The sequence below is a fragment of the Corythoichthys intestinalis genome, chromosome 4 (assembly GCF_030265065.1).
Source record: "Corythoichthys intestinalis isolate RoL2023-P3 chromosome 4, ASM3026506v1, whole genome shotgun sequence".
NCBI classification, from domain to species: Eukaryota; Metazoa; Chordata; class Actinopteri; order Syngnathiformes; family Syngnathidae; genus Corythoichthys; species Corythoichthys intestinalis.
The window spans coordinates 24,355,876-24,380,691 of NC_080398.1; the positions used below are offsets into that span (position 1 = coordinate 24,355,876).

At 38.0% G+C, this 24,816-nt stretch overlaps 1 protein-coding gene across 3 annotated transcripts in view; it reads right to left on the reverse strand.

Annotated features, from left to right (window-relative positions):
* The window catches only part of si:ch73-22o12.1 (nectin-2), a 332,756-nt gene that overhangs the window by 191,402 nt on the left and 116,538 nt on the right, over positions 1–24,816 (reverse strand). For all 3 annotated transcript variants that reach the window (XM_057833548.1, XM_057833546.1, XM_057833545.1), the window contains exons 2-5: positions 24,687–24,796; positions 15,876–16,125; positions 4,784–5,077; positions 4,536–4,653 (exon numbers count right to left, since the gene is read on the reverse strand). In XM_057833548.1, coding sequence (XP_057689531.1) covers positions 4,536–4,653; positions 4,784–5,077; positions 15,876–16,125; positions 24,687–24,796 — 772 coding nt within the window. The remainder of the gene's footprint in view (positions 1–4,535; positions 4,654–4,783; positions 5,078–15,875; positions 16,126–24,686; positions 24,797–24,816) is intronic.

A 24,816-nucleotide genomic window follows, 5' to 3' on the forward strand; every position in this document is an offset into this window, starting at 1 on the left:
AATTGTGTGTAGAGGCGAGTCCGACTATATCTAGTCGGAACTTCTCTGCCTCACACATCAGCTCGGGCTCCTTCCCCACCAGAGAGGTGACATTCAATGTCCCAAGAGTTAGCTGCTGTAGCTGGGGGTCAGACCACCAAGGCTGCCGCTGTTGGCTGCCGCCCAACTCCCTACGCACCCGACCGCTTTAGCCCCTCCCAAAGGTGGTGTGCCTATGGGAAATATTTCTGTAAAAAATGTAAAATTAGTTAAGAAAATGTAGTATTTCTTTTCTTCTAATTTATTTGAAATATATATTTTTCAGTATAATTTGATATTTAAAACATGTAAACAATGATTTTACTATTTTTCTTTCATAATAAAAAAAATAAAAACCTTAATAAATAAATAAATAATAAACATACTTTATACCGTAATTTTCGGACTATAAGGCGCTGCCAACTATAAGCCGCCACCCAACAAATTTGACGTGAAAATGACATTTGTTCATAGATAAGCCGCACTTGACTGTAAGCCGCAGCTGTCCTCACTGTATTATGGGATATTTACACCAAATGATATTAACCGGTAACACTATTTGACAGCGGTGTCACACGACTGTTATATTACCAAATTAACCATCATGAAGCTTTGAACCTAACGGCTTCATTTGGCCTTCACGATCAACCTCTGCTGCCACCTGCTACCAACATTGTTGTTGTCCAACATGCCTCCTAGCATGCATTGCAGCACTACAGATGTAAATAACAATCAAATTTCATTTTCTGTGCAAATTACTTATTCAGTTACAGTTACAGTTGTTTCATTAATTGCTAGTTATGGTATTCGGTAAAATTTTATTTGACAGTGGCGCCATAAGATTGTCATTACACCATCATAATTATGACATAACAATGTCATGACCATTAATGAATGCTTATAATAGATGTCATTTAGTGTTATCCGGAAAATTATCTCACTTTTGAATGGATGCAAAAGATCCAAGCTGGACATAAATGGAGTCAGTGACACAATTTGCCGGCTGAAACTTAATGACATCTGTCATAAGCATTCAGTAATTCCCAATGATAGATAATTATGACAGTCTTATGACGCTGCAGTCAAATAAAGTGTTACCTATTAACACTGAAAATGAGGATTTGGACAATTTTAAGGTGAACAATGTCTCTAGACGATTCATCAGCTCACATAATAGGTACCAACTAATTTGAGAATTTATTAGTCGATTACCGTATTTTTCGGACTATAAGTCGCAGTTTCTCCCCCCCCCCCCCCAGAGTTTGGCTGGGTGTGCGACTTATACTCAGGAGCAACTTATGTGTGAAATTATTAACACATTATGGTATCATTTCACATGTTATTTTGGTGTTTTGGAGTGACACTGATGGTTTGGTAAACTTGTTAGCATGTTCTTTATGCTATAGTTATCTGAATAACTCTTAATAGCTATGGCCACGTTCACGTTCTGTCTTTGGCAATGTGTGTTCAATTGTATTATTGACTTTTTTATATTGAAATGCATGCTTTTAGTTTGTGGCGCTTTCACGCCCACATGAGGGCGCATTCGCACTTGTTTACGTGAAGAAGATCGCTCACACGCCAGAAGAAGAAGAACAGCTACCCAGCTTGAGTAAGTGGGCGAGTTAGCGAGAGAGAAACACGGCTGCGAACCTACGTTCATTGTTTATGCTTGTAAAACATCTCTACAGAGGCAACACTTGTGTTTATCATCTTTTTTGTTGTTGTTGTCTGTTTTCCACCCGCGATTGGACACTTAAAGCCAGTTGTGTGGTTGTTTGAACGATGTGCTGATGCTAGCGAACGCATGCTAACCGTTTGTGTCATTGCTGTAACAGCACCTAATCATCATTTATTTACTGTATTTTTCGGACTATAAGTCGCAGGTTTTTTTTCATAGTTTGGCTGGGGGTGCGACTTATACTCAGGAGTGACTTATGTGTGAAATTATTAACACATTATGACATCATTTCACAAGTTATTTTGGTGTTTTGGAGTGACACTGATGGCTTGGTAAACTTCTTAGCATGTTCTTTATGCTATAGTTATCTGAATAACTCTTAATAGCTATGTTACGTTAACATTAGGGCTGCAGCTATCGAATATTTTAGTAATCGAGTAATCGACTGGAAATTCTATCGATTAATCGAGTAATCGGATAAAACAAATATATTTTTAGGTGAAGAGCAATTAAAAATATACATGAGAAAACAAGACATTTCATCTAATCTTGAACCATTTTCAGTCAATCAAGGTCTTAATTTTCGATGTAGATTGTTGAAAACATCCAACAATTGCATCTCAGATTAACTAGAATAAAAAAAAAAGACTAATTCACTGCTTTCACTCAAAAAACCTTTAGATCTTATTAAAAAATATATATATAAAAAATGCCGTTACGCTTGATAGCACACATCACTTAAAAGTGTTTCAATTGAATTTCTATTTGTGTCAAGCCATTTTTAAGTTCTAGTTAAGTTTTAAGTTAGTCTAAACTGTAAGTCCTGATAGGATTTTGAGTTTTTGCAGTGTTCAAAATAAATGTATGATACAGGCTGTATTGGAGCACATTAGGGACCAGTGCTACTTGGTGTTTTATCCAGCAATGACTACTGAGTTAAAATTGATAGTTAGCATTATTGAGTTTTCATTTTACACCCTTATCACTCCACAACGCTATGTTATGTTAAAGCCTGTAAGTAAGAAACGTTAGCCACGCATCGACAGTGGTCATAAGTAACGTTAATCTTTATTTATTAGCGCTTAGCGCTCTTTATTAGCGCTTAGCGCTCTACTGCTTTAAGATGGCGGCTGTTTACTAACGCTGCCCAGACGCGGCCGAGTCTATCATTTAGCATCTAGTTCAACATACATGTGATCTCTATGAGACTCGTCAGACGCTACTTACCAACGTAGCATCGTGCGGGCTAGTATTTAGCAACGTCGGCATCGTTTGTAGTGGCTGTCGGTTGCAGTAAGTGTCGGTTGCAGTAAGTTTTTTTTTTTTTTTTCTTCTTCCTCTACGCACTTGACATCAGCGCGTTGTCCCGCATTAAAAGTAGTCCGAGCAAAACGTGATGCTTAGAGCTGTCAAAGTAAACGATTACTCGAGGTGAATAAAATTACTCCGATCAGTTTTTAAACTCGAGTTGCTCGAGTATTCGTTTCAGCTCTAGTTAACATACTGGCCACCTTTGCATTTTGTTGTTCATGCATCATGTAACATGATCATACTGAACACTTATTTAGCATGTTGTTCTCTACTGTATTTTTATTTGAAATTGCCTCTCAAGATGACATATCGGTTCTATGTGTTGGATTTTATCAAGTTAATTTCCCCCCAAAAATGCGACTTATACTCCGGTGCGACTTATATATGTTTTTTTCCTCTTCGTTGGGCATTTTATGGCTGGTGCGACTTATAATCAGGTGCGACTTATAGTCCGAAAAATACGGGACGTTGATGTGAACCTGTTTGGTATCGAGAACGAAATTGATTCTGCAAATTATACCGACTTCAAGCATCGTCATTTGGGAGTTTAGCTCGCTGTATAGCCAGGACCGAGCCGTAGCGTCCTGGTGAGGACAGTATATTTGTGTTACGTTGTTCATGCACACTTATTCAGCATGTTGTTCTCTATTGTATTTTTATATTAAATTGCCTTTCAAGATGACAGATCTGTTCTATGTGTTGGATTTTATCAAGTAAATTTCCCCCAAAATGCGACTTATACTCCGGTGACTTATATATGTTTTTTTTTTTCTCTTCGTTGGGCATTTTATGGCTGGTGCGACTTATACTCAGGTGTGACTTGTAGTCCGAAAATACAGTAATTGTGACAGCTCTACTGCCCAGTATTTATTATTGATGAATGGATTGTCAACGGTGATGCTTGTGTTTGACTGTGTTTGTCCATATCCAAAGTTTCAAATGCAAACACAATGGAATTCTGTTCATGACTCATTGTAAATGACTGTACAAATAGACAGTTGGATATATGCACTAAACCAAACTCCTTAGAAGCCAGACTGCTTACACAAGATTTTCATTTGCATAATGCACTCACTGTGCGATGTCATCCAAGTCCGCTAATCTTATCAGTGAAACATTTGCCTTCCTCAACATCCAATATTAAAATATGATAGATATGGCAAGGATCTGAGTTCAATATCTCATCACTATCGTTTCCTAGTTCTACACTTTCGGATGATTATTTCTGCCAATAGAGGCACAGTCAAGGTAATTGAAGAAAAATCAGAGTAGCCGAATGCAGCGAGTCATATTGTGTTTCTCATCGGGGAAGGGTTAAATTTTAGGTTCGAGTCCATTATGAGAAATTAAGTGGCTATTTCCATAATCGCAGCAGAGACCTGCAGTGGTAATAATAATTGAAAAAAAAAAAGTGCTGATTACAGCTTTACTTCTTGATTGAAGACTTGGAGATGAAGGGTGAGGAGAGAGGGACAAAGGATCCTAAAAATATATAGAAAGGGTGCGGAAATGAGCCGGTACTTACGACTTCCAAAGGACTGTCGTCGGTACTGGGTTTCCAGCAGCCTGGCAGGTGAGCAGCACATTTGTACGGCCTACGTACCAATTATTGTCATAACCCACAATTGTCACCTGGGGAGCGTCTGGGGAAAGAAAATGAGAGAAATGAATTTAGGGAAAATATCACAGTACAATGAGTTCTAATAATTACTTCAAGCTCAGATGGAGACAAAAAAAAAATTGAGCAATTGAATGAAAGTTGAAAAATCCTACATAAAACTTTGAGTTTCATCTGGAAGCTTTCCGGCGATGTCTGCGTCCGATGAGAAACAATGCAACTGATATCTTTGCCGTTGTCTGCCGCAGTGGGAGCCACACGGTACTCGCTGGTGACAGACACAGTGTTGTCCTGGCCCTGCTTGGATGTCGTGGTGGCGTTGCCATTGGCCGTGGTCACCCAGCGTATCTGTGCGGCGGGGCGGCCGTTGAGGGATTCGCAGCGCGCCACCGCCGTAGGTTTGGGGCCCGCTTCCACAGTTAAGGCAGATGCAGAGTTCTGGGGTTTTGCTGGTGGGAAAGTTTAAATGTTGAATGTAGATAACATAGATTTTCAACACCAAATTACACATTGAATTCAATTATACAGGGTCTGCGAAAAATAGAAAAGTAATTGAAAATGAAAATATCTGAGTAAATGTTTTAAAGATCAAATCAAATAGGCGTTGTGTTGTCTTTATCAGACTGCCAAAAGGGAGGTCACAAGTTCTCACTCACTTTGTTCTTGTTATGTTCTTCTTGATGAGGACACTAACTAAAATCAGCACTCCTCCGTAATATGTGTACGGTTCACTTATTAAATTTGGTAGATATATGCTGGCAATGTATAAGCATCGATCCTCAGAGCACGATTTAGAAATTTTGTCTCAGGGCATTACAATTACAAAAAGTGACTGCGGAATTATTGTTGGTTTCAACTTTTGCCGGATATAAAAAAATACTGAGAAAAAGACTTAGATCAACTCTTTCGGGAGTCGAGTCTGAGAGCCGACCAATAGCTTCGAAATGTAGTCTCAATTATAGAATACTCACTCAAATGTTTGTAAAATTCCGCCTTTTCACCATTTCCTGTGGGAAACTGGGAACATTACTTTTCCTTAGGATTTTAAGCTTTTGGTTTGGGGGGACAATTAGGCCTGGGCATCAAATCATTTTTATGAATTTGAGTTTTTTTATTGCAAATAATTACAAAAAAATATTTATTCGTTTCGAGGGATTTGCTGTTGTTGCTGATTTTTTTTATTTTTTTGATTTTTTTTTCCAAAAAATGAGATCTGGCAACCACTTAGTCAATAGATTAGTTGAGGAGAAAGTTGACTTCTTTGTGTAGTTATTATTTCCTGCTAGGGGGCTGATAGACGTGTTACACTTTCTTTTATGTTACTTTTGTTTAACATTTAACAATTTTTAAACAAATGTTTTGAGCTTCCTGTCTTTGGCTCTTATTGTTTCCCTTAAAGCGGGGGTGGGGCGTCATTGGGGGGCAAAAAAAAAAAAAAAAAAAAGATTTTCAGGTCACGTCACTCAGCCCAATTATAACTAAAAATTACACTAATATTTTTGTTAATTACAATAGCGTAGGCCTGCTTTCTTAGCAAATGAATATGATTTTGGGGTGCTCCGTTGATGTTAAAGCGCAATGGTATAAAATGGCAATAAAAGGTATAAAGCCACCTTGGTCGATTTTTCTGAGAAGTCATTTTGGAGATGCGAGGATTCAAACAGATTACATTTCAAGTCAGTTCAATTGTGAAGGATTCGTAATATGAGTCGCTACAAGCGTGGTAACGGAACAAATTAAACTCTAAATTCCTGGCTGTGCCTTATTTTCTGATATGCCATTTATTTAAAATCATGTATCCTGGCAACCTCTCACCGCTATTGCTTCACTCTCCTTTGTCTCCTCCCACCGAGAAACTGCATAAACAAACAATTACTGATATTAGTGCAATCACATTTTGAAATGTTTTTAATGAAGAGTGGCTGTCTCAGTCATTGACTATTTCTTGGAAAAGCATTACAATAAAATAATGGATCACCAACTATGACTCAGTACAGGCCCAATTCTGCCCCACACGCTTTGTTTGAAACTGGAATTTGATCAAAGCGGAGATGGACGCTGACAAGCTCGGATCGATATGCAGTCAAAGGAGGAGGCAGAGAAGGCGTGTTGCCTCGGTGAGTGAAGCGAGCAGAACCAGACGTACTGGTGTTGAGCCAAGGTTAGTCCAACAGTTCCATTGCATTAACAAGAACACCATTGATCTGACAATACCACTTATAATAGCAATTAAGCCGCTGCTGGGACGGGCTTTTAACCTCCATGGCACCTCTGAGAGACGCTGGCACGCCTGGGAACAGCTTGTATTTATGAATACGCAAAGAGGAGATCAATACTGACAACTGGCCACACACAGCAAGGCAAGTCTTGACAGCAAATCTCAAGTTAGATGATTAACGCCTAGTTTGAAAGCTACTCCATCGAGTGCTGGTTTAAGTTGTTTGCTGCCTCAAGTGGAGCTTTAAGGAATGTTTGATTCTCTACTGGTTGCATCCAAGTATTATGAACACTAGTCCAGGAGTGTCAAACTCTTCTTTGTAATGGGGCACATCGTAGTTATAGTTTCCTTGCTTTGACGGGCTATTATGTCTGCCAACTAGGGCTGCCACGATGAATGGAGAACTAATCGATTATTAATCAACAACTTTTTTTGATAGTTAATTGTTTAGAGACATTGACGACCTAAAAATGGTCAAACTCTTTTTTGAGCCTATTGAATGCAAATATCGAACTTTTGTCTACTTTAAAAAAAAATTATTATTTTTTTTAAAAACCTAAAAACTAAATAAATGTAGTCCCCAGGTTATGAACGAGTTCCGTTCCTACGCTGGCGACGGAAATCGGAATTAACACCTTAAAAAGAATAGCTACTGTATTTTTCGGACTATAAGTCGCAGTAGGCTGCACTAGTAGGCCTATTATCCGGATTAGTTGTTGTCAGGGAAGTTGAACTCCAAGACAAGTGTTACCTCGATAGTTTGATTAGAAAATGAATACGACCCCAACCATGGATTGCTTTTCTTCGAAGGCTTTATAAACAAGAGCTCTCGGGCAAAAAATGATGTGACCCAGCCAGGAGCTGAGATCACCCAGAAAGTACGAAGAAGTACAATAGAGGCTGGACATTTATGCTGTTGAAAGGGCTGTGCCGAAGCCCACCGTGAAACAAAACTTACTAAGAAACGAAACTCATCATCTCACAAACTTAGGTATTTTTCCATACAAAAACTTCTTTGAGCAGAGACCTTGAACACCGGTCCCGGCTAGAACGAAGATAAGCTTAGTCTGATAAACCACAGTCACTCATTGTATTCATTCAGGGCATATTGGAAAACAGGAACATAACAGTCCATATTCGGGCATATGGTGATACAGTCTGCAGTAGTCAACGCCATGAGAAGGCACACTCAACAGATTAATACTACAATGTTCTCATGCAAGCCTAACAAAAAGCATACAAAATATGATGCATAATGGTTGTGTTTTAAGCATGAATAGAATTCTCTAACAGTTGTTAGAAGGATAATGTAAATATGGACTGCTGCCTCCATTCAACAGTCTGATACTAAGGAAGTGAGTGCATGCCGTCGCCATTTTTAGTGCGGCATGACGGCATCATAAACAATGGAAGTGGACAGTTACGATTTGGCATTCCTGCTCCTCTTTTCTGCTACACACATTTTTCTTGAACCTTCAAACTATTTCGCAATAATAGGCTTCAATTCAGTGCCCATTTGTGGTCCTCCCATCGCATTGTCTCCGATTAGCCAGCTGCGGGGCTGGCCCCCGCAACTCAATGCCGATCAAACATGAGTATATAAAATGTGTCGAGGAAAACTGAACCCCGAAAACTGACCCGCGTGGTACCCCCAGTCAAACAGGCGCACGATCAGTTTTTTCCATGACATTTTTGCCTGTCGCCACTTCCAGGATCGCCACTGTTATGCACAAGCACTCCTGGTTGCGGCTTCCAGGAAATACACGCAGCGCCACACCATATGCTTCTATTTGTTATTTTCCAAGTGGTGAGAGCGCAACTGAGAATCGATTGTAACATCCCAAGTAATGATGTCAGGCTTTCGTTGTTTTCTAAAGATTTATTTCAATCACAACTCGGCGACTGCTCGTAAAAGCCGAGCGTACTCGGCCTTCACTCTCGCTCCTAAGTGATGCGTTCAATTGCGTTCAGGAAAAAAACAGTGATCACAAAATAATGACATTTTAGAAGGTGTAGTAATTTCGAAATTTGCCACTAGCGAGTAATGAGTTTCCGGTTCAGAGGTAAACCGCTCGGGCGATGAGGTAACACATGAGGCCACTCCTTTCAAGGCATGTTTGCGCAAATAACTTGCCTTAAACGCGCCTTAAACGTAAGTGTGGACAGATATAAATATAGTCGGCAAAATACCCTGGAGAAAATTATCTGTCCTAGTGTAGACGTAGCCTCAGTAGGAGACTCGTCTGACATGGATATAGGACAGCTGCTCTCTTTCCTACATAAGGCTGTAAGTTTTTTAAGCTAATATATATTTGTGTATGCATTTGTAATTAAGGTTAGAACTAAAGTTTGAGGAGTTATTTGCGAGCTATTTGCTATGAAAATTGTAACTACGTTAGCATTCGTCGCATTTAAGCTACAGGACTTTTGCTAGGCAAATTAGCCAAATTTAATCTACTAAATTTACATTTTGATCAGATGAGATGGACGTTTGAACACCAATTGTTTTGTGTCAGGTGTTTTGTTGTTAAAATGTATGTCGTTTTGAACATAAGTGAACATATGTATGTTACAGCTTTACAAAAAAGTCAAAAGTGAAGGAAAAAGTTTCAAAGTTTTAGTTAGTTTGTATATTGAATTTGAAAGGAAAATGTGTGTTTTGTTTTTGGCAACCTTTTACCATGGTGCTAATCTGTTGAAGCTACTCACATGGAAAAATCTAATTGTACAACATTTTAAATGTATTCATTTTGTATATTACACTTAGCACGATTTGAGAGCTCAATAAATTGAAGAACAGTACGCCTTATGTTTGAAGTATTTGTTTTTGGGTTAGCTGGCTGGCTAGCCGATAGCGCCACTTTCACACACAGCAACAAACGGGAGGGGGTGAGCGCTGCTGCGCCAAGCCGCTTCTGGCTGCATTTTTGACACAAGAAACATAGCGAATACCGCACTACGGTCTGACGGAAAATTTTAGTGGTTTTGAAACTGCGACGTTTTCACACCACGGTAAACCGTGAAACCGGTAACCGGCACACGCCTAGTGAGGACAGAACTCGTCAGGTTAATAAAGTTAAAAATAAGATGCTGCCTGGTACAATAAAGTACTGTTTACACAGCTTTAAGAAAGAAAGAAAAAAAAAAATGACTGGAGACAATGGCGGATGAGACTCCGGCGTCGTAATGTCAAAATCGCGTAAGTCAAGTCCGTTCTATCCAAGGGACTACCTGTATTCTTTTTTCTTTTTTTTTTTTTTTTAAACCCATTTTTCTTTCAAATATGTTTACATCTAATAAAAATAGAAAAGAGGAAAAATGGCAAAAAACATTTTACAGTTTATTTCAGTTTTACTAAAGCTAAAATATATATATATTATTTTTAAAAATGTATTTTAAAATTTAAATGTTTAAATGTAAATATTCTCTAAATTCTGTAATCTTTCACTCTTAAGTGAGGACTACATAGATTTTATTTACATTTTATTTTAGTAAAAAACCATTAAGTTGATGCACATGTTTTACTCTCGCGGGTCACACAAAACGTTATGGTGCCACAACTCGACCCCGGGGCTGGAGTTGGACACCTGTGCACGAGCTTTTGCCTTAATTTCTTCACCAACCGTTATTTCAATACAATCGACCAAATACTTCATGATAAATTGAACGATTAGTATGCACTCCATATTTAAGGCAAATTGGCTACTAAGATTAGAAGAGAATAAAGATGTTGCATATTTTAATTACAAAGACACACTGGACTATAATTACAAGCTTCTTGTTGTATGCCTCTGCAACTCACTTCAGCAGATAATATATTACATCCTGTGCAGACAAACAATTATCCACAGAGTATTTATAGTGAGTCTCTTATAGCAAAACACAGAGGTATGATGTCAATCATCTGATGATCAATAGCAGTAGTAAAAAAAACATGAAAAAAAGATTACGTGTTGAGAGTCTGTGCGTTTAACCTTTCAGCTAGAAAATGTCAATGCTCAATCATGCTGTCCTTTTGGACATTGGTGCGGTATTTTGTCATCGCTAACTGGAGACTTAGCCACAAATGCGTTTTAGTGCAATGGTGGGATGGCCTTTTCAAATGGTTCAAAATCCCAAAATTGACTTAAGTCCAACAAGGCTATGATTAGACAGAAAACCGCACGAGTTTTCTAGTATATGCGGATGTTTCTCTGGTGTGGTTTGTCTACTGTGCAGCATTTCAGAAAACTGGGAAATCAAATGTCTCATCTTTAACTAGAAATCCGTTTGAAATCTGTCTCCCTATTCGCTTACTGGGTGACTTCATCGAAAAGCAACACCGAATATCACCCAGAGACGCCCTCAAATATGATAAATGAGTTCATAAACCGTGTTTATTGGCTATGCTGTTCGCTGCCATTCAAAACTACCAGTTCTGAATGTAAATTGGTATGTAGATGTTGCCTCTCTGCATGCACTTACAGTAAAACGTCCAGTAAAATATCATAAAGTATGCCACAACAGATTACTTTTTATGACAAGGACTGACTTAGCAAATAAGCAACCAAATTTGCTTATCAAGGTTGTCAAAAATGCTTTATGATTCTGTTTGACTTAAAGGCTTTGAGGTCAGACCTCATCTCTAAGTGGAATATTTAAGTCTCAATAGCAGTATAAGCTGTGATTTTAGCTACAGTCATGGCTTAAACTAAAGCTCACTCCGAACCTGAACCTACAAAGCAGGGATATACCGAAAGCAAAATACTTGGCCGAAACCGGAAACCGAATATTGGGAACACTTGGCCGAAAAACCGAATAGTATGCATTAGGCCTGCACAATATATCGTTTGAACACATCACAATCTGCGCAATAGTCCCATCGCAGGACATGCAATAGTTTTTTTGTTTGTTTGTTTTGAACACATAAACTTTTGTTTTGCTTCATAAAAGCAGCAAGTGTGCAGTAATATATATTATATATATTAGTGTTGTCAAATTGATCCCGTTAATGGGCTGTAATTATTTTTTTTAATTAATCACGTTAAAATATTTGATGCATTTAACGCATGTGGGGAATGACCCGCTCATGCATTGCCTCAGATTACAATGACGCCGTTTTTTTGCACTTTGAGAGCTAAGAGGCAGAGAAACGTGTCTCGTTTTGTGATTTTTCTTAACAAATGTATACCACACGCGATGTGCTGGCACTGTTTCTTTATTAGCACATTCAGCTTCAACATTAACACAACTTACGGCTCTCGGCAGGCCGCAACTCTAACTCACTCCTGCATCATGTGAGTAAACTAAAGTGCACTTCAGGGTGCCTCGGATAATTCTATATCAGAATATTTCAAAAGGCGAGTGGACACAGGCGTTTATTGGACCGCACCGTTTATTGGCAAAAGCTTCGGCAACTCCTTCACGACAAACATTGGTATCATTTAGTGAAAGCACAACCAAAATAATATTCCTATCTCTACAAAAAAAATAATGTTCACAAAAAGAAAAGCGCTTCAATCTGTATTATTGAAGCTAGTGATGCACGATAATACATTTTTCAACCGATACCGATAACCGATAATTTCCTCCTCATTCCAACCAATAACCGATAATGTCAAGCCGAAAATTCTATCAAAAGATTTATGTAAAATTTTAAAGTATACACATGAGAAAATATTACTGGGCAAAAATATAATTTATTGCTCTTTTTTTTTCAACATAAATATGAACAAGTAGTCAATTCCAACATCTAAATAATGACAGATTGTCTAACATTGTGTAATGGTAAACCTTTGGCACCAATTACAGAGTAAATACCTAAGTTGCACAAAAATGCCTTTAAAAGTAAGCCATTCCTAACATATATAACATTACTACACTGCAAAAACACACCTCCTTAAAACTAGTCAGTTTTAAGTGGAAAAAAATTGGGAAAAAGCGAAATTATCTGCCAGCGCTTCAAGTGCATTTCTCTCAGATTTCTTTGAAGAAAAATAGCTAGCTGAAAATAATCTTAACAGCCTTATTTTAAGCAATAAAATATTATACTTGATCCTAAAAACAAACAAACTTGTGGCTACAGAATATTGTTGTTATTTCATTACAACAGGAATGTGCATATTTAAATTGATAAGTGTTAATAAGTGAAAATAAGTTTTGATTATCTACTGTGACTGTAATTGAGCAGACAAATAAATAATTTGAAAAGTGATTGCTAATGTTATCTGCTTTGTTGCACACTGTGAAAATGATTAACTCAAAAGAGCAAGATGTCATGTACCTATTCTTCAGCGCTTTGTCTACATTTGCGGCACTCACGACACTTGCTTTACAGCAGCTAAACTGATACACGGCAGTACTATTTGGACGGAGTTGGAGCTTGCATCCCCGTGCGTGTTGTTTTGTGTGAGTTTTGTTAAGCCGAAAATAAAGGCAGCGTTACAAAGTCATCTGACCGCTCGTCATTTTACATACTGAATGCATCACTGACTGGCTGACTTCGTTTTCTCCATGTTTAACTTATCATCTAACCACTGTGCCGTCATGATAAGCTTGCTCACTGGACACATCACTTTTCCAAATGTCCATGGTGAAAATGATGTGATTGGCATGTTTTTCATGAAGAATGGTGGTCGTATAAACTGCATTATTTTTTTTATCCGGGGCGTTGGCTCGCGGGTCATTTAGGTATAAAAAAAAAAAAAATCGTGTTTAATCTCGGCGGCGGCAGCTACGTTTGTACCTGCTAATCCGCCCGCCCCGGCCAGTTCGCCGCAGTGTATTCGGGGCCTGGCTCTGCTCCGGACGGAGGCGCACGCCGTGGGGAAACGCTCAAGAAACCGGGGTGTTCGCCGGAGGTCCCGCCGCCGGAGAACCGGGCTCGGCCCGCCCCGCTGCGGCGGCCTGCCGGACCGGCCAGAGCAGCGGGCTCCGTCGGAAGACGGCTACTTGTCGACTATCGGTCTCGAGTCGTGCCGGTGTTTAGCCTTAGATGAGAGTTTACCACCCGCCTTGGGCTGCAATCCCAAACAACCCGACTCTGTATCGTCACAAGCCCCGTAGTTTAGCTTGGTTTGTGTTTACAATAGCTTTAGCATTCCCGCTAGCAGCAGCCTCATATTCGTTCCAAAAATCTTTGTGATGCAGTTTTAAATGGTTGCTGGGTTAGTGGTGCTAAATGAGGACGCTTTCTTTCCGTCTCGTGGAACTTCTGCGGTGCATGTTTCACAGATGGCGAGAGCGTCATTTTTTTAGTAACAGTCGCCATAATATACTACTGCTTCTTGTCAAGGAACTCCGCCTCCTCAACCCTTCGTCCCTCAAGGGCTTCAGAGAGGGGAGGGGTTGAGGAGGCGGCGTGCTGAATTCTTCGGTTACGTACATTTGGAGGCTAAATCAAATTTGTAATTATCGAATTGCATTATCGGTTGAATTTTTTTATTATCTGGATTATCTGTGTGACGTCATAGTTGCCATTATCGGCCGATAATTATCGGTGACCGATATTATCGTGTATATTCTTTAATTGAAGCCCTATTCTCACACAGTTAAATTGAGAGAGAACTGGCATTCCCAATCAAAATAGCTATGCAAAATACACATAAAACTTACTCAGATTTTGGTAAACTCGATTCAAACATTTCGTTTAGCTCAACAAATACACTGGATGGCAAAGTTTAGTCACATTATACAAACTATTAGAGATCTCGTACGTTGTGAAGCCTGCACTCAAATGACCGTGAAGTACAATAAATGCACCAGTAAACAGGGAACTACGGCGTCAGTCGAGGGACAAAACACACTCTTTGGCTTGATTTCTCAGTAATTTAAAACCATTGACACCTTGTGGTGTATTTCAATCACTACCTTACGTAGTTAAAGACACTTTATCTTTTATGTGGTGTCACCGCTTGGCGACGTCAAAAATGGGGAGCTACTAGTTCATTTTTTGATTGAAAATTTAACAAACTTTATCAAAACGAAAACATTAAGAGGGGTTTTAATATAAAATTACTATAACTTGTATAAACATTTATCTTCTAAGAACTAACATTTATCTTTTAAGAGCTACAAGTCTTTCTATCCATGGATCCCTTTAACAGAATGTTAATAATGTTAATGCCATCTTGTTGATTTATTGTTATAATAAACAAATACAGTACTTATGTACAGTATGTTGAATGTATATATCCGTCTTGTGTCTTATCTTTCCATTCCAACAATAATTTACAGAAAAATATGGCATATTTTATAGATGGTTTGGAATTGCGATTTATCACGATTAATTAATTTTTGAGCTGTGATTAACTCAATTAAAAATTTTAGTCGTTTGACAGCCCTAATATATTTTTGTATTTATTTACATTTTTAACAAACAAAAAAAAAAAATTAATACGATACTATTTTTTTTTCATTTACATTTGTTGTATTGTTAATGATGAAAACAAAAAGTTTAAAAGTTTTTTCTGTAAATATTCCCTTTCAATTTCAAAGCAAAGCACATTTTATAAAAGGGAGGGGGGGGGGGTTAAATTTTTGCTGATTTCTGTGGTCCTCCAGCATCACAGAAATTTTGTTTAAATTTCATTTGTGCGACCAAACATGTGGTCTGACTCTGAGTAACAGCTTGCACTTTTAAACTATTTTGATGTAACATTGTTAAGTCATCCAAGTATAACACAAGCCACTATTTCTATCTTCCAAGAAGCAATTCCAGGAATAAGACTCTTTCTTTGCCCCAATATCATCATTAAAATGAGACCTTTTGGCCTATCGCCACGGATACCGTTATGAAAGTGTATGCACACACACACACACAAAATTAAAAATTGGAAGAAAAAAAAGAACGTCCAACAGTGAAGAAAAAAAGGAGAAAATGATTGAGCTCTCTTAGCATCTCAGCTGCCAATGAAGGTAATAGATGTGCAAAAATTGGAATTGGGAAGGCTGGTATTTAATTTCATTTTACTTCATTTTTATTTTTGAGAAATATGAACGCATGTCTGTGTTTAAAAAAAAAAAAAAAAAAAAAGTAAATGGAGACTTACTGAGCATAACCAGTTGCGTGACTCCCTGCTTGTGTCCACTGGGGTAGGACGCAAACTCGCAGATGTACTTCCCCTCATCAGTCATGCGAACATTGCTGATCTGGATGGAAGGGCTGGCCACGTTGGGGGGGCTCTCCATGAAGCTGACCCTGTCCTTGAGCGGCGACTCGGGGTAGTTGGGATCGTAGCTGGGGTGTAATACGGCAATGTTTGTCCGCTCCCCCTCCTTGGGCTCGTAGATCCAGGTGACCTGCAAGTGAAGGACACTAATTTAGCGGAGTACACGGAAACCGACATTCAGATCAAATTTGAGCATTTTTCCTCCTTTGCCATCAAAGTTAACAAAGTCATGAATATTGGATATCTATAAAAGGTGATCACATTGTGTGAAGAATGCTCAAAATTCAGTTGGGGATGAAAATAGCAAATGATAAACCAGTTCCATATAGGGATGGACAATTAAGTGTTCAATTATAATTAACCATTTATAATTAACCAGGAAAGGTTTCTTTTAAATATTTTTTAGTATGTTTTTGTTTGTTTCTGTAAGTTGCTGATCAGCTCTGAAGTTTCTGATCATGTAAAAAGCCCTATTAAAAATATCGGCCAATAAACTTGAACTGCTAAAACTCTGCATGGTTCTCCAAGCAGACAAGTCAAAGTAATTTCAGTGCTCTTCAACAGCATTACTTGCCCTAAAATTAATAATGAAAATTGGAATATTACTTGTTGGTAAAACGGTGACAGCGGTAGCATAAACGGATTTATCAAAGTGCCCATTGGATAATTTCATTTTTGTTTAGTGTGAAGTTATTTGGAAGGGGGAATTGCTAATCTATTCATTTATTTTAAACAAATTGCCATGAACGCGTCAAATACCAGTGATCGCGTTGCCGGTCAAAGTTACCAAATTAGAGACTGAAACAACCCAACTTCTTCAGACTTTGTTGGGCAAGTGACTATTTTGCAATCTAAAGAGGCCTACATGACCCAAAATGTGATATATGTGAACACCAGTGATAATTCTATATGCAGTGATCTTAATTTTTTGCGGTTAATGGGGAACAGAACCCGCTGCGATAAGTGAAAAACCATGAAGTAGCGCAATTTTTTATTTTATTTTTTTTGGTTTAATGTATTCATTCAGATTTAGCATTGGAAAGAGATACATATAAGACATGTTTTCTCACTTTTTTGCCAAAATCTAATTTTAGTATATTTTAATAGTTTTCAATCACTTCAAATGTAACAATTGTGTTTTTAACATGTTACTGTCCCACCGAATTATTTTTGAACAAAGTAGAAAAATGCTTGTTTTTATCAAATGCTTCATTGAGTGAATGCACTCAAATCCGCTCAAGCTGCTCACTTACACACAGTGAGTTGCAACAGCAACTGTTTAAAAAGTTAAAGTATTATTGACGTATTCTGCGCTTTGAAGTAAGCGTCTCTGGCAAGTTAAAACCTTAATGTCCGTCAATCATCGTTAACTTTAATAAGCAACTCCCCCCCCCAAAAAAACGTGATCGGATCGGGACAGCTCTATTAAATACTGCTTTTATGCTTGTATTTACATTTTAATTTAAAAAAGGATGGACTGAGGGCGCGAAGTTTGAAGCGCGAAGTATTGAGGGATCACTGTATATATTTTTTCAATTATTATTAATTATTGTATCGTATTTTATATGAATAAATAAAAATTCAAATTAACACAATTATAATAAAAACATAACTAAAACAAGTTTTTTTTTTTTTTTTAAATACACCATGGTTATGGCCACAAATATCACTCTATAGTAGATTTTTTATTTCGTAGTATGTAACTTATTGCCTGCCATTGGCAACTAAGGGCATCCAATTTCCTTAAACCGGAAGGAGTGGATATGAATGCTCATCTTTCAGTGCCATTGAGTTAAATGAATTTAAAAAGTTACTCAGCTACTTTTTAACACAACTGTATTAGCAACTTCTGTGTAGTAACCCAAATAGCAAACCGTTAGCTTAGCTTCTTCCAAAAATATTCTCTTTTGTTTGTATTTTTCATGTGTGGATGCCCTGCCATGCTCCCTCATACAAATTGAACAAAACAACAAAACAGAGCAAGCGCAAGAGGACGGACGGACGGACGGACGGACGGAAAACAACAAAACATTCTTGTGTGCATGTGTCGGTCATTTAATTGACAATACATTATAAAAGCATTAAGAAAACATTCAGCTTTTCCTAATTTTGCATCGTAAAAATCCATTGGTTGTTGAAAAGCTACTTGTAGCAAGCTTTAGGTAGCATTTATTAATCACTTTCATCATTAAATGTCTCAATTTTCTTCTAAACTCCACTCGGCTGCACGGAGAACATGAAAAACACCTAAGTGGAGCAGGTATGAATATGGATGTGAATTTTCAGGAGCAGCACGCCATTCCAACTACCTCCACCGCCACCTCCCCCTCAGAGCCCCTTCTCAGCTGCTCCCACAGACTTTCCACTTCATTGAGATGCAACTAAGGAGTGTTCCCATTAGCATACTCAATCCCCTAAAGCAAAATGAAGCTTAGCATTGTTTGTTTGGCGAAATAAAACGTTAAGCCTAAATGTGATAAAAACCTATTACTAGCCTTAGGATTATTTCCGCAAACCATGATTTGTTAGATTAAAATTTAATACTGGAGGCAAGTAAATCTTGTATCCCACAACCATTTTTCCATCAACAATTGAGGTCCGAGCAAAGCAAATGCAAAAAATTCACACAGAGATATAATTTTGGGAGGGGGCATCCTTTATCGCATGGACTGAACACCAGGGGCAATTTGGAATTACAATTTCTCCAAACTCAAATCACAACTCTTTGGAAATTGGGTGGGCAACATGACAGGACAACAGGACAAAAAGGCTCAAGAACCCCATGTCTAAAATTTAACAGTAGGGGTTGGGGGGTGTAACGGTACACAAAAATCTCGGTTCGGTACGTACTTCGGTTTTGAGGTCACGGGTCGGTTCATTTTTGGTACAGTAAGAAAACAAAATGTAAAATATAAATGTGCTAGGTGTTTATTACACACCTTTGTGCTTTCAACAACAGGAACATTAGCCTACAAAAAGCTACAATTCTGCTGAAAAAGTAGCAGGTATTTAAAGATAATCCAACAACAATTTGCCTTTCAGACCCCGCGTATTAGTCAGCTTTCTTTCTGAAAGAAGAAGAAAAAAGTCCTGTGCTAAAGAGAAAAGCAATCCCAATGACAAAGATTTTAACATGTATTTTACAAATTAAATGCCTCAATGAATCACTTTTTTTTTTCTTATGAACGGTTTTCAAAAGCTTTATTGGTGGATTTTCTCAAGTTAAAGCGCCACACAGAACTTAATAAATTTAACTGTGTAAGCAGGATCTTTGTATTATTCTTATTATTTAATTACAGGTGTTTTAGCTCATTTCAATTTATTGTATTTAAATGGGCTATTATTTATTTTATTATGTGTTTATATTTTACAAATGTGATGTAGTATTCATTTATATTGTATATTTTATGTTGTATAACTTTAGTTCCTATGTGAATATTAGTTCCTACTTGTTTTGTTGTGGTAGGAGGGTTTTGTACTGAACACGGGGCCGTGTTGGTTATTATTATAGCAGAAAAGACAGCAGTAAATCAACAAAGACAAGTCAACTGTGCCCCAATCTACCACTCAAGAGATCTGATGGACTCAAAAAGCGGGTTACGATTGCATATTAGTTTGAAAATCGACCGCATCCACCGTATTTTTTCACGAGTGACTTCCGGTCTGGCCGATTCTAGCTACCGGTAGTAGTATTGACGCAGGAGGGTAGCGTCTCGCGTCAAATAATAAACTCTGCCGTTCTTTTTGCATGCGTCGTGTTGAGCCGCTTCTGGGACGCGTCTAACACGCGGCCGCACTGCGACTGGTGTGCATTGGCTGATTGACTAACGCCAGCGTTTCACTGCGTTCTCGCGGCGGCCATGTTGTCGCGCCGTTGACGTTTCTGGGTTTTACTGTCGTACCGTGTTGGTCCTCATTATAGTAGAGAAGACTGAGTAAATATAATCTACACAAAAAAACTGTAAACCGATCGACTCACAGCCTCGAAAAGTAAGGGTTACATTATGTCAGAAACTCGTTCTGTACACCTCCGTTCCGAACCGAGGACCACGTACCGAAACGGTTCAATACAAATATATCGATCGGGTTACAGTTTCTTTGTGTTGATTATATTTACTCTGTCTTCTCTATTATAATGAGGACCAACACGGTAGGACAGTATAACCCAGAAACGTCAACGGCATGACAACGTGGTCGCCATGAGAACGCAGTGAATAATAGCCCATTTAAATAAAATAAATTGAAATGAGCTAAAACACCTGTAATTAAATAATAAGAATAATACACACATCCTGCTTACACAATTAAATTTGTTAATTTCTGTGTTGCGTTTTAACTTGAGAAAATCCACCAATAAAGCTTTGAAAACCGTTCATAAGAAAAGAAAAATAATTTATTGAGGCATTTCATTTGTAAAATACATGTTAAAATATTTGTCATTGGGATTGCTTTTCTCTTTAGCACAGGACTTTTTTCTTCTTCTTTCAGAAAGAAAGAAAGCTGATCTATACACAAAGGTCTGAAAGGCAAATTGTTGTTGGATTATCTTTAAATACCTGCTACTTTTTCAGCAGAATTGTAGCTTTTTGTAGGCTAATGTTCCTATTGTTGAAAGCACAAAGGTGTGTAATAAACAACTAGCACATTTATATTTTGCATTTTGTTTTCTTACGGTACCGAAAATGAACTGAACCGTGACCTCAAAACCGAGGTTCGTACCGAACCGAGATTTTTGTGTACCGTTACACCCCTATCAAATAATCAGATTCACTTCAGGCTTCAACTGATTTGCCGATGAACACTGACACGGCTTTAGAGTGAGCACAGAGAAGCCTGTTTAATGAAACGCAAAGTCGCATTTTGCCAGTCAGTTGGAATAGTTTTGAGGTTTCAGTGTCAGACAGTTATCAACATACTGTTCACCACAACGTATGTTAAAAAATCCGTAGGTGAGGATTACGACCAATTTGTCAGCATTTAAAACTGCATTAAAACAGCAGCAACAGCATTAAAAAGTCCTTTTCACACACATATCCAGGAAAATTCCAGTGTAAGGTGACGCGGGATTTACTCGCGTCATTGCTTTCACGTATGTAGAGATCTCCAGAGAATGACGCGGGTTGGACACTATTACACACTTGTCCCATGTTGCCCACTGGCGCTCTCTGTGCGGGGAAAGGCTACTGGCGCGATTTTATAACCCGGACATCACGTCCTTTTTGGTCGGCATCAATGTCTGTCACAATGTTGGTCAAATCGTGTTTTGTTCCGGACGGAGCGTGCCTGACGTCGTAACCATAGGCTGAGTTTGACTTTTGGGGCAGGGGGGGCAAAACATGTTGATGACCCCAAAACGCAGTGTCAGCTATAAAATTAACTGACAAGAATATTTATAATAATAAGTTGAAAATGAGCGTTTTTTTGTTTCCCATCATTCTTGAGGGGAATTCTACATCAGGCTGCTTAGGACAGCTGTACTTTTCACCAAGATCGTCATCCATTGAATATGGTACACCCGCCGGTGTCCTGCCAATGTCATTACCCCAGTCAAAAATTGTATACCAGGCGGAACCATATGTAGGTAGATTTGTGTCTTCATTGTCTTAAAAAAAAGTTGCTTCAACCAAAAAAAAAAAAAAAAAAAAAAAAAAAAAAAAAAAAAAGTTGCTTCAATCAAAATATATATTTTCAATTTTAAAAATATATAATATTTTTTTCAGTAGCGAAAGTAGAGTAGAAGAGGAAGTGACGATCAACTCGCCATGATATTTACGTCATCAGCCATCGTGCTGTGACCCGGGAATTTAACGCCTGCTTTCACGCACACTGCTTCCCGGAAGAATCCCGGACATGATACTAAGACGCGACCTATGAAATGTCCGCGAAATCTCCATGTCAGTGGACCCGGGAAATTGTTTTCACATACTACTGTTGCACGGTTAAATCCCGCGACATTGTTTTCGGAGTGTGTGAAAGGGGCTTAACAGACACGCAGCAGCAGCTTGTATGTTGCATTGGTCATGTGACACTACTTCACGTTTTACCGCACTACTTCAGGCAGGGTAACTTCACAATAACAGCATACGCTAGGTCATAGACTTCAGCATCCGTTGACGAGACAGCTCCTACAGACATCACGCCATGCCTTCCCGTAGGAGGCCGGCCCAGTCAGAGCATTTGGTGGCTTTCACTGTGACAAACTCAAACAGACGTTGCATTCTAACGCCGGATTTAGGTGGAAACAGGATGGAAGTTTTACCGCATACAAGCAGGCAGCAGTGTCTCAAGAGGGATTTGGTTGAGGATTCAAGGTAATTATTATATTAAATTAGCACCATGCATGCACTTTGAAACATTATAAAAAACATGAAATGAATGGAAAATATTAGTATAACTTTAGCCTGAAATATTTACGTACAATGAATGATAACTGCCCATTTTCCTGCTTTTAACCAAGGATGTAGACGGTTTTACGTTCATTTCTATAGAAATTCTGGGATTTAATTTTTTTCCAATAATTTTTCAATTTAAAAAGTTCTTTGTTACATTCAAATAATCAGGTAATTTTCAGCCAACTACTCATTTTTGGGCAGAAAATTGGTCATTTGGACATTTCTGCGTCCTTACAAAAAGCTAATTGAACTCTTACGTATTTTATTATATGTAACATTTCAGTCTAAAAACGACGAGGGCCAGATAGCCGGCAAGACGTGCTGAGGCAAAAGCAACATCAGAATTCAACCTAAATAAATTGTGATTGTATATAGAAAAATGCAAATTTTCCTTTTGTTGAGTAAAATTGAAATGATTCTGCATGCTTTCCTCAACTATTAAGTTTCTGATGTGAAAATTGAGTGATTTATTAGCTGTTGAAGATGAGTGGAATTTCCTTTTTTTGTATAAGTTTATTTATGTAAAAATGAATACTCAAACCTAACTTGTTTGCAGTCTTATTTTGATCTGGATAACGGATGTGGGAAAAAAGATTTGTGTAAAAAAGGATTTGTATTTTTTTATCAATTGGTTATTTGATATGGTTACCATGTTGGGTTAGTCATGTTTATATAGTAAAAAAAAAAAAAAAAAATTCCAAAGAGATTTTTTTCTCCTTTTTGCCGAGCTATAGGATCAGGACTAAAAATGAGTGTGTGTGTGGGTGATTGGGTGAGCCCTAATTACTTGTTAAAATGTTTTAAAAACTAGGCAAGTTAGTTGTGGAGCATATTTCATGTAGATTTGTTGACATATGGCACATGGACAAAGGTTCATTTTTGTTTTGAAGCAGTACCGTTTGCTCGTGAATGCTTACACATAACTTTAAGCATCCCTAAATTTACTGTACAATGAGGGTTTTAACGTCATGGATATTACAAAAGCCAGCCACTTCCCCTGTCCAGTATAAAACTGAAAACTTCCACACAGACCAAATTACATATGTTATGCTGAGAATCTTCTTACATCCTGTTCATTAACATAGTAGGCAACCACATGTACAGGGTGTTCCAAAATGGTTGACCCCATTCTAAATGCCCATTTCTCGGAAACTACTTGATAGATCTAAATGAAACAGAATACACTTTATGTTGAAGGTCATAAATCTTATTGGTTAAATTTACAAAGAAAAGCACAAATATTTGTTGGTTCTACGACAGATTTTCATAAATGTTCTATATGAGTGCCGCCTGCGACTCTGCAGACATCGAGTCGGTATTTGAGCTTGTGCCAAATTTGCTGAAATTTCTCGAAATCTTTAGTGCCAAGTCCTAATTTGTTTTGTAGTTGGTGCCTTCTTTGCAAAATTTGTGAAGAAGGCACACTGTACCGTCTTCGGCTGAATCTGAGTCCGAGCATACTCTAACACGCAAAATGCCTTTTCTTTTGAAGTGAACGGCATTTCTTAACCTGAAAAGATAGAAATGCCAAACGTTACTAGGGCTGCAGCTATCGAATATTTTACTAGTCGATTAATCGGTGGACTAGTTAGTTCGAATAATCGAGTAATCGGATAAGGAACATGAAAAATTAAAATACCCGATCTGAGCCTAAAACGGTATAAAAAATTTTTCTTAAAATGAGGATCTATGTACAACAAAAGAACAACTGGCTAACTTACACAGAAAAAGTCCGCTAGCTTAAATGCTATAAAATGCTAAAGTTTTTATTTTGTTTTGTTTTGTTTTTTTTGTTTTGTTTACAATGCTCTTGACAAATGGTTCAGAAACATTTTCCCACAAAAAAAACGGTTAAATATACCAATAAATTAAATCATGAATGCATTAAAAAACATTAGCTCAAACAAAAACTTGACTAATGTTGGTCTTAACAGGGAGCAGCTCGTTTCAGCCATAAGAAATGAGTTATATCATATTCATTGTTGCCACCCAAATCATTAAAACTACTTGCAAACACTTTCAAAATAAACCAATACAACGCCTAATTAATTAAACGAATACTCGAAGCAACAAAATTTAAATCGAACATTTTTTTCTAATCGAACGCTCGAGTTAATCGATTGATCGTTGCAGCACTAAACGTTACACACGAAAACTTGAAACGTTTCTACACATGCTGTGAAAATTTGAGGTCATTCCAACAAAAATTGTCAAAATTATGAGCCAACGAAACGGGGTCAAACATTTTGGAACACCCTGTATTTTTGACCATCAAAAAGTAAACAAGGAAATAACTTACCATTGTGATCTGAATCTTATTAGTGTCTGTGAAGGTACAAATTAAGTTGACTGTTTGCCCAGGGTAAGAGGTCACCTCGGGCTCCACTTTCACTTGCTGACCGAACACCCCTAAAAAACATACAGAAGAG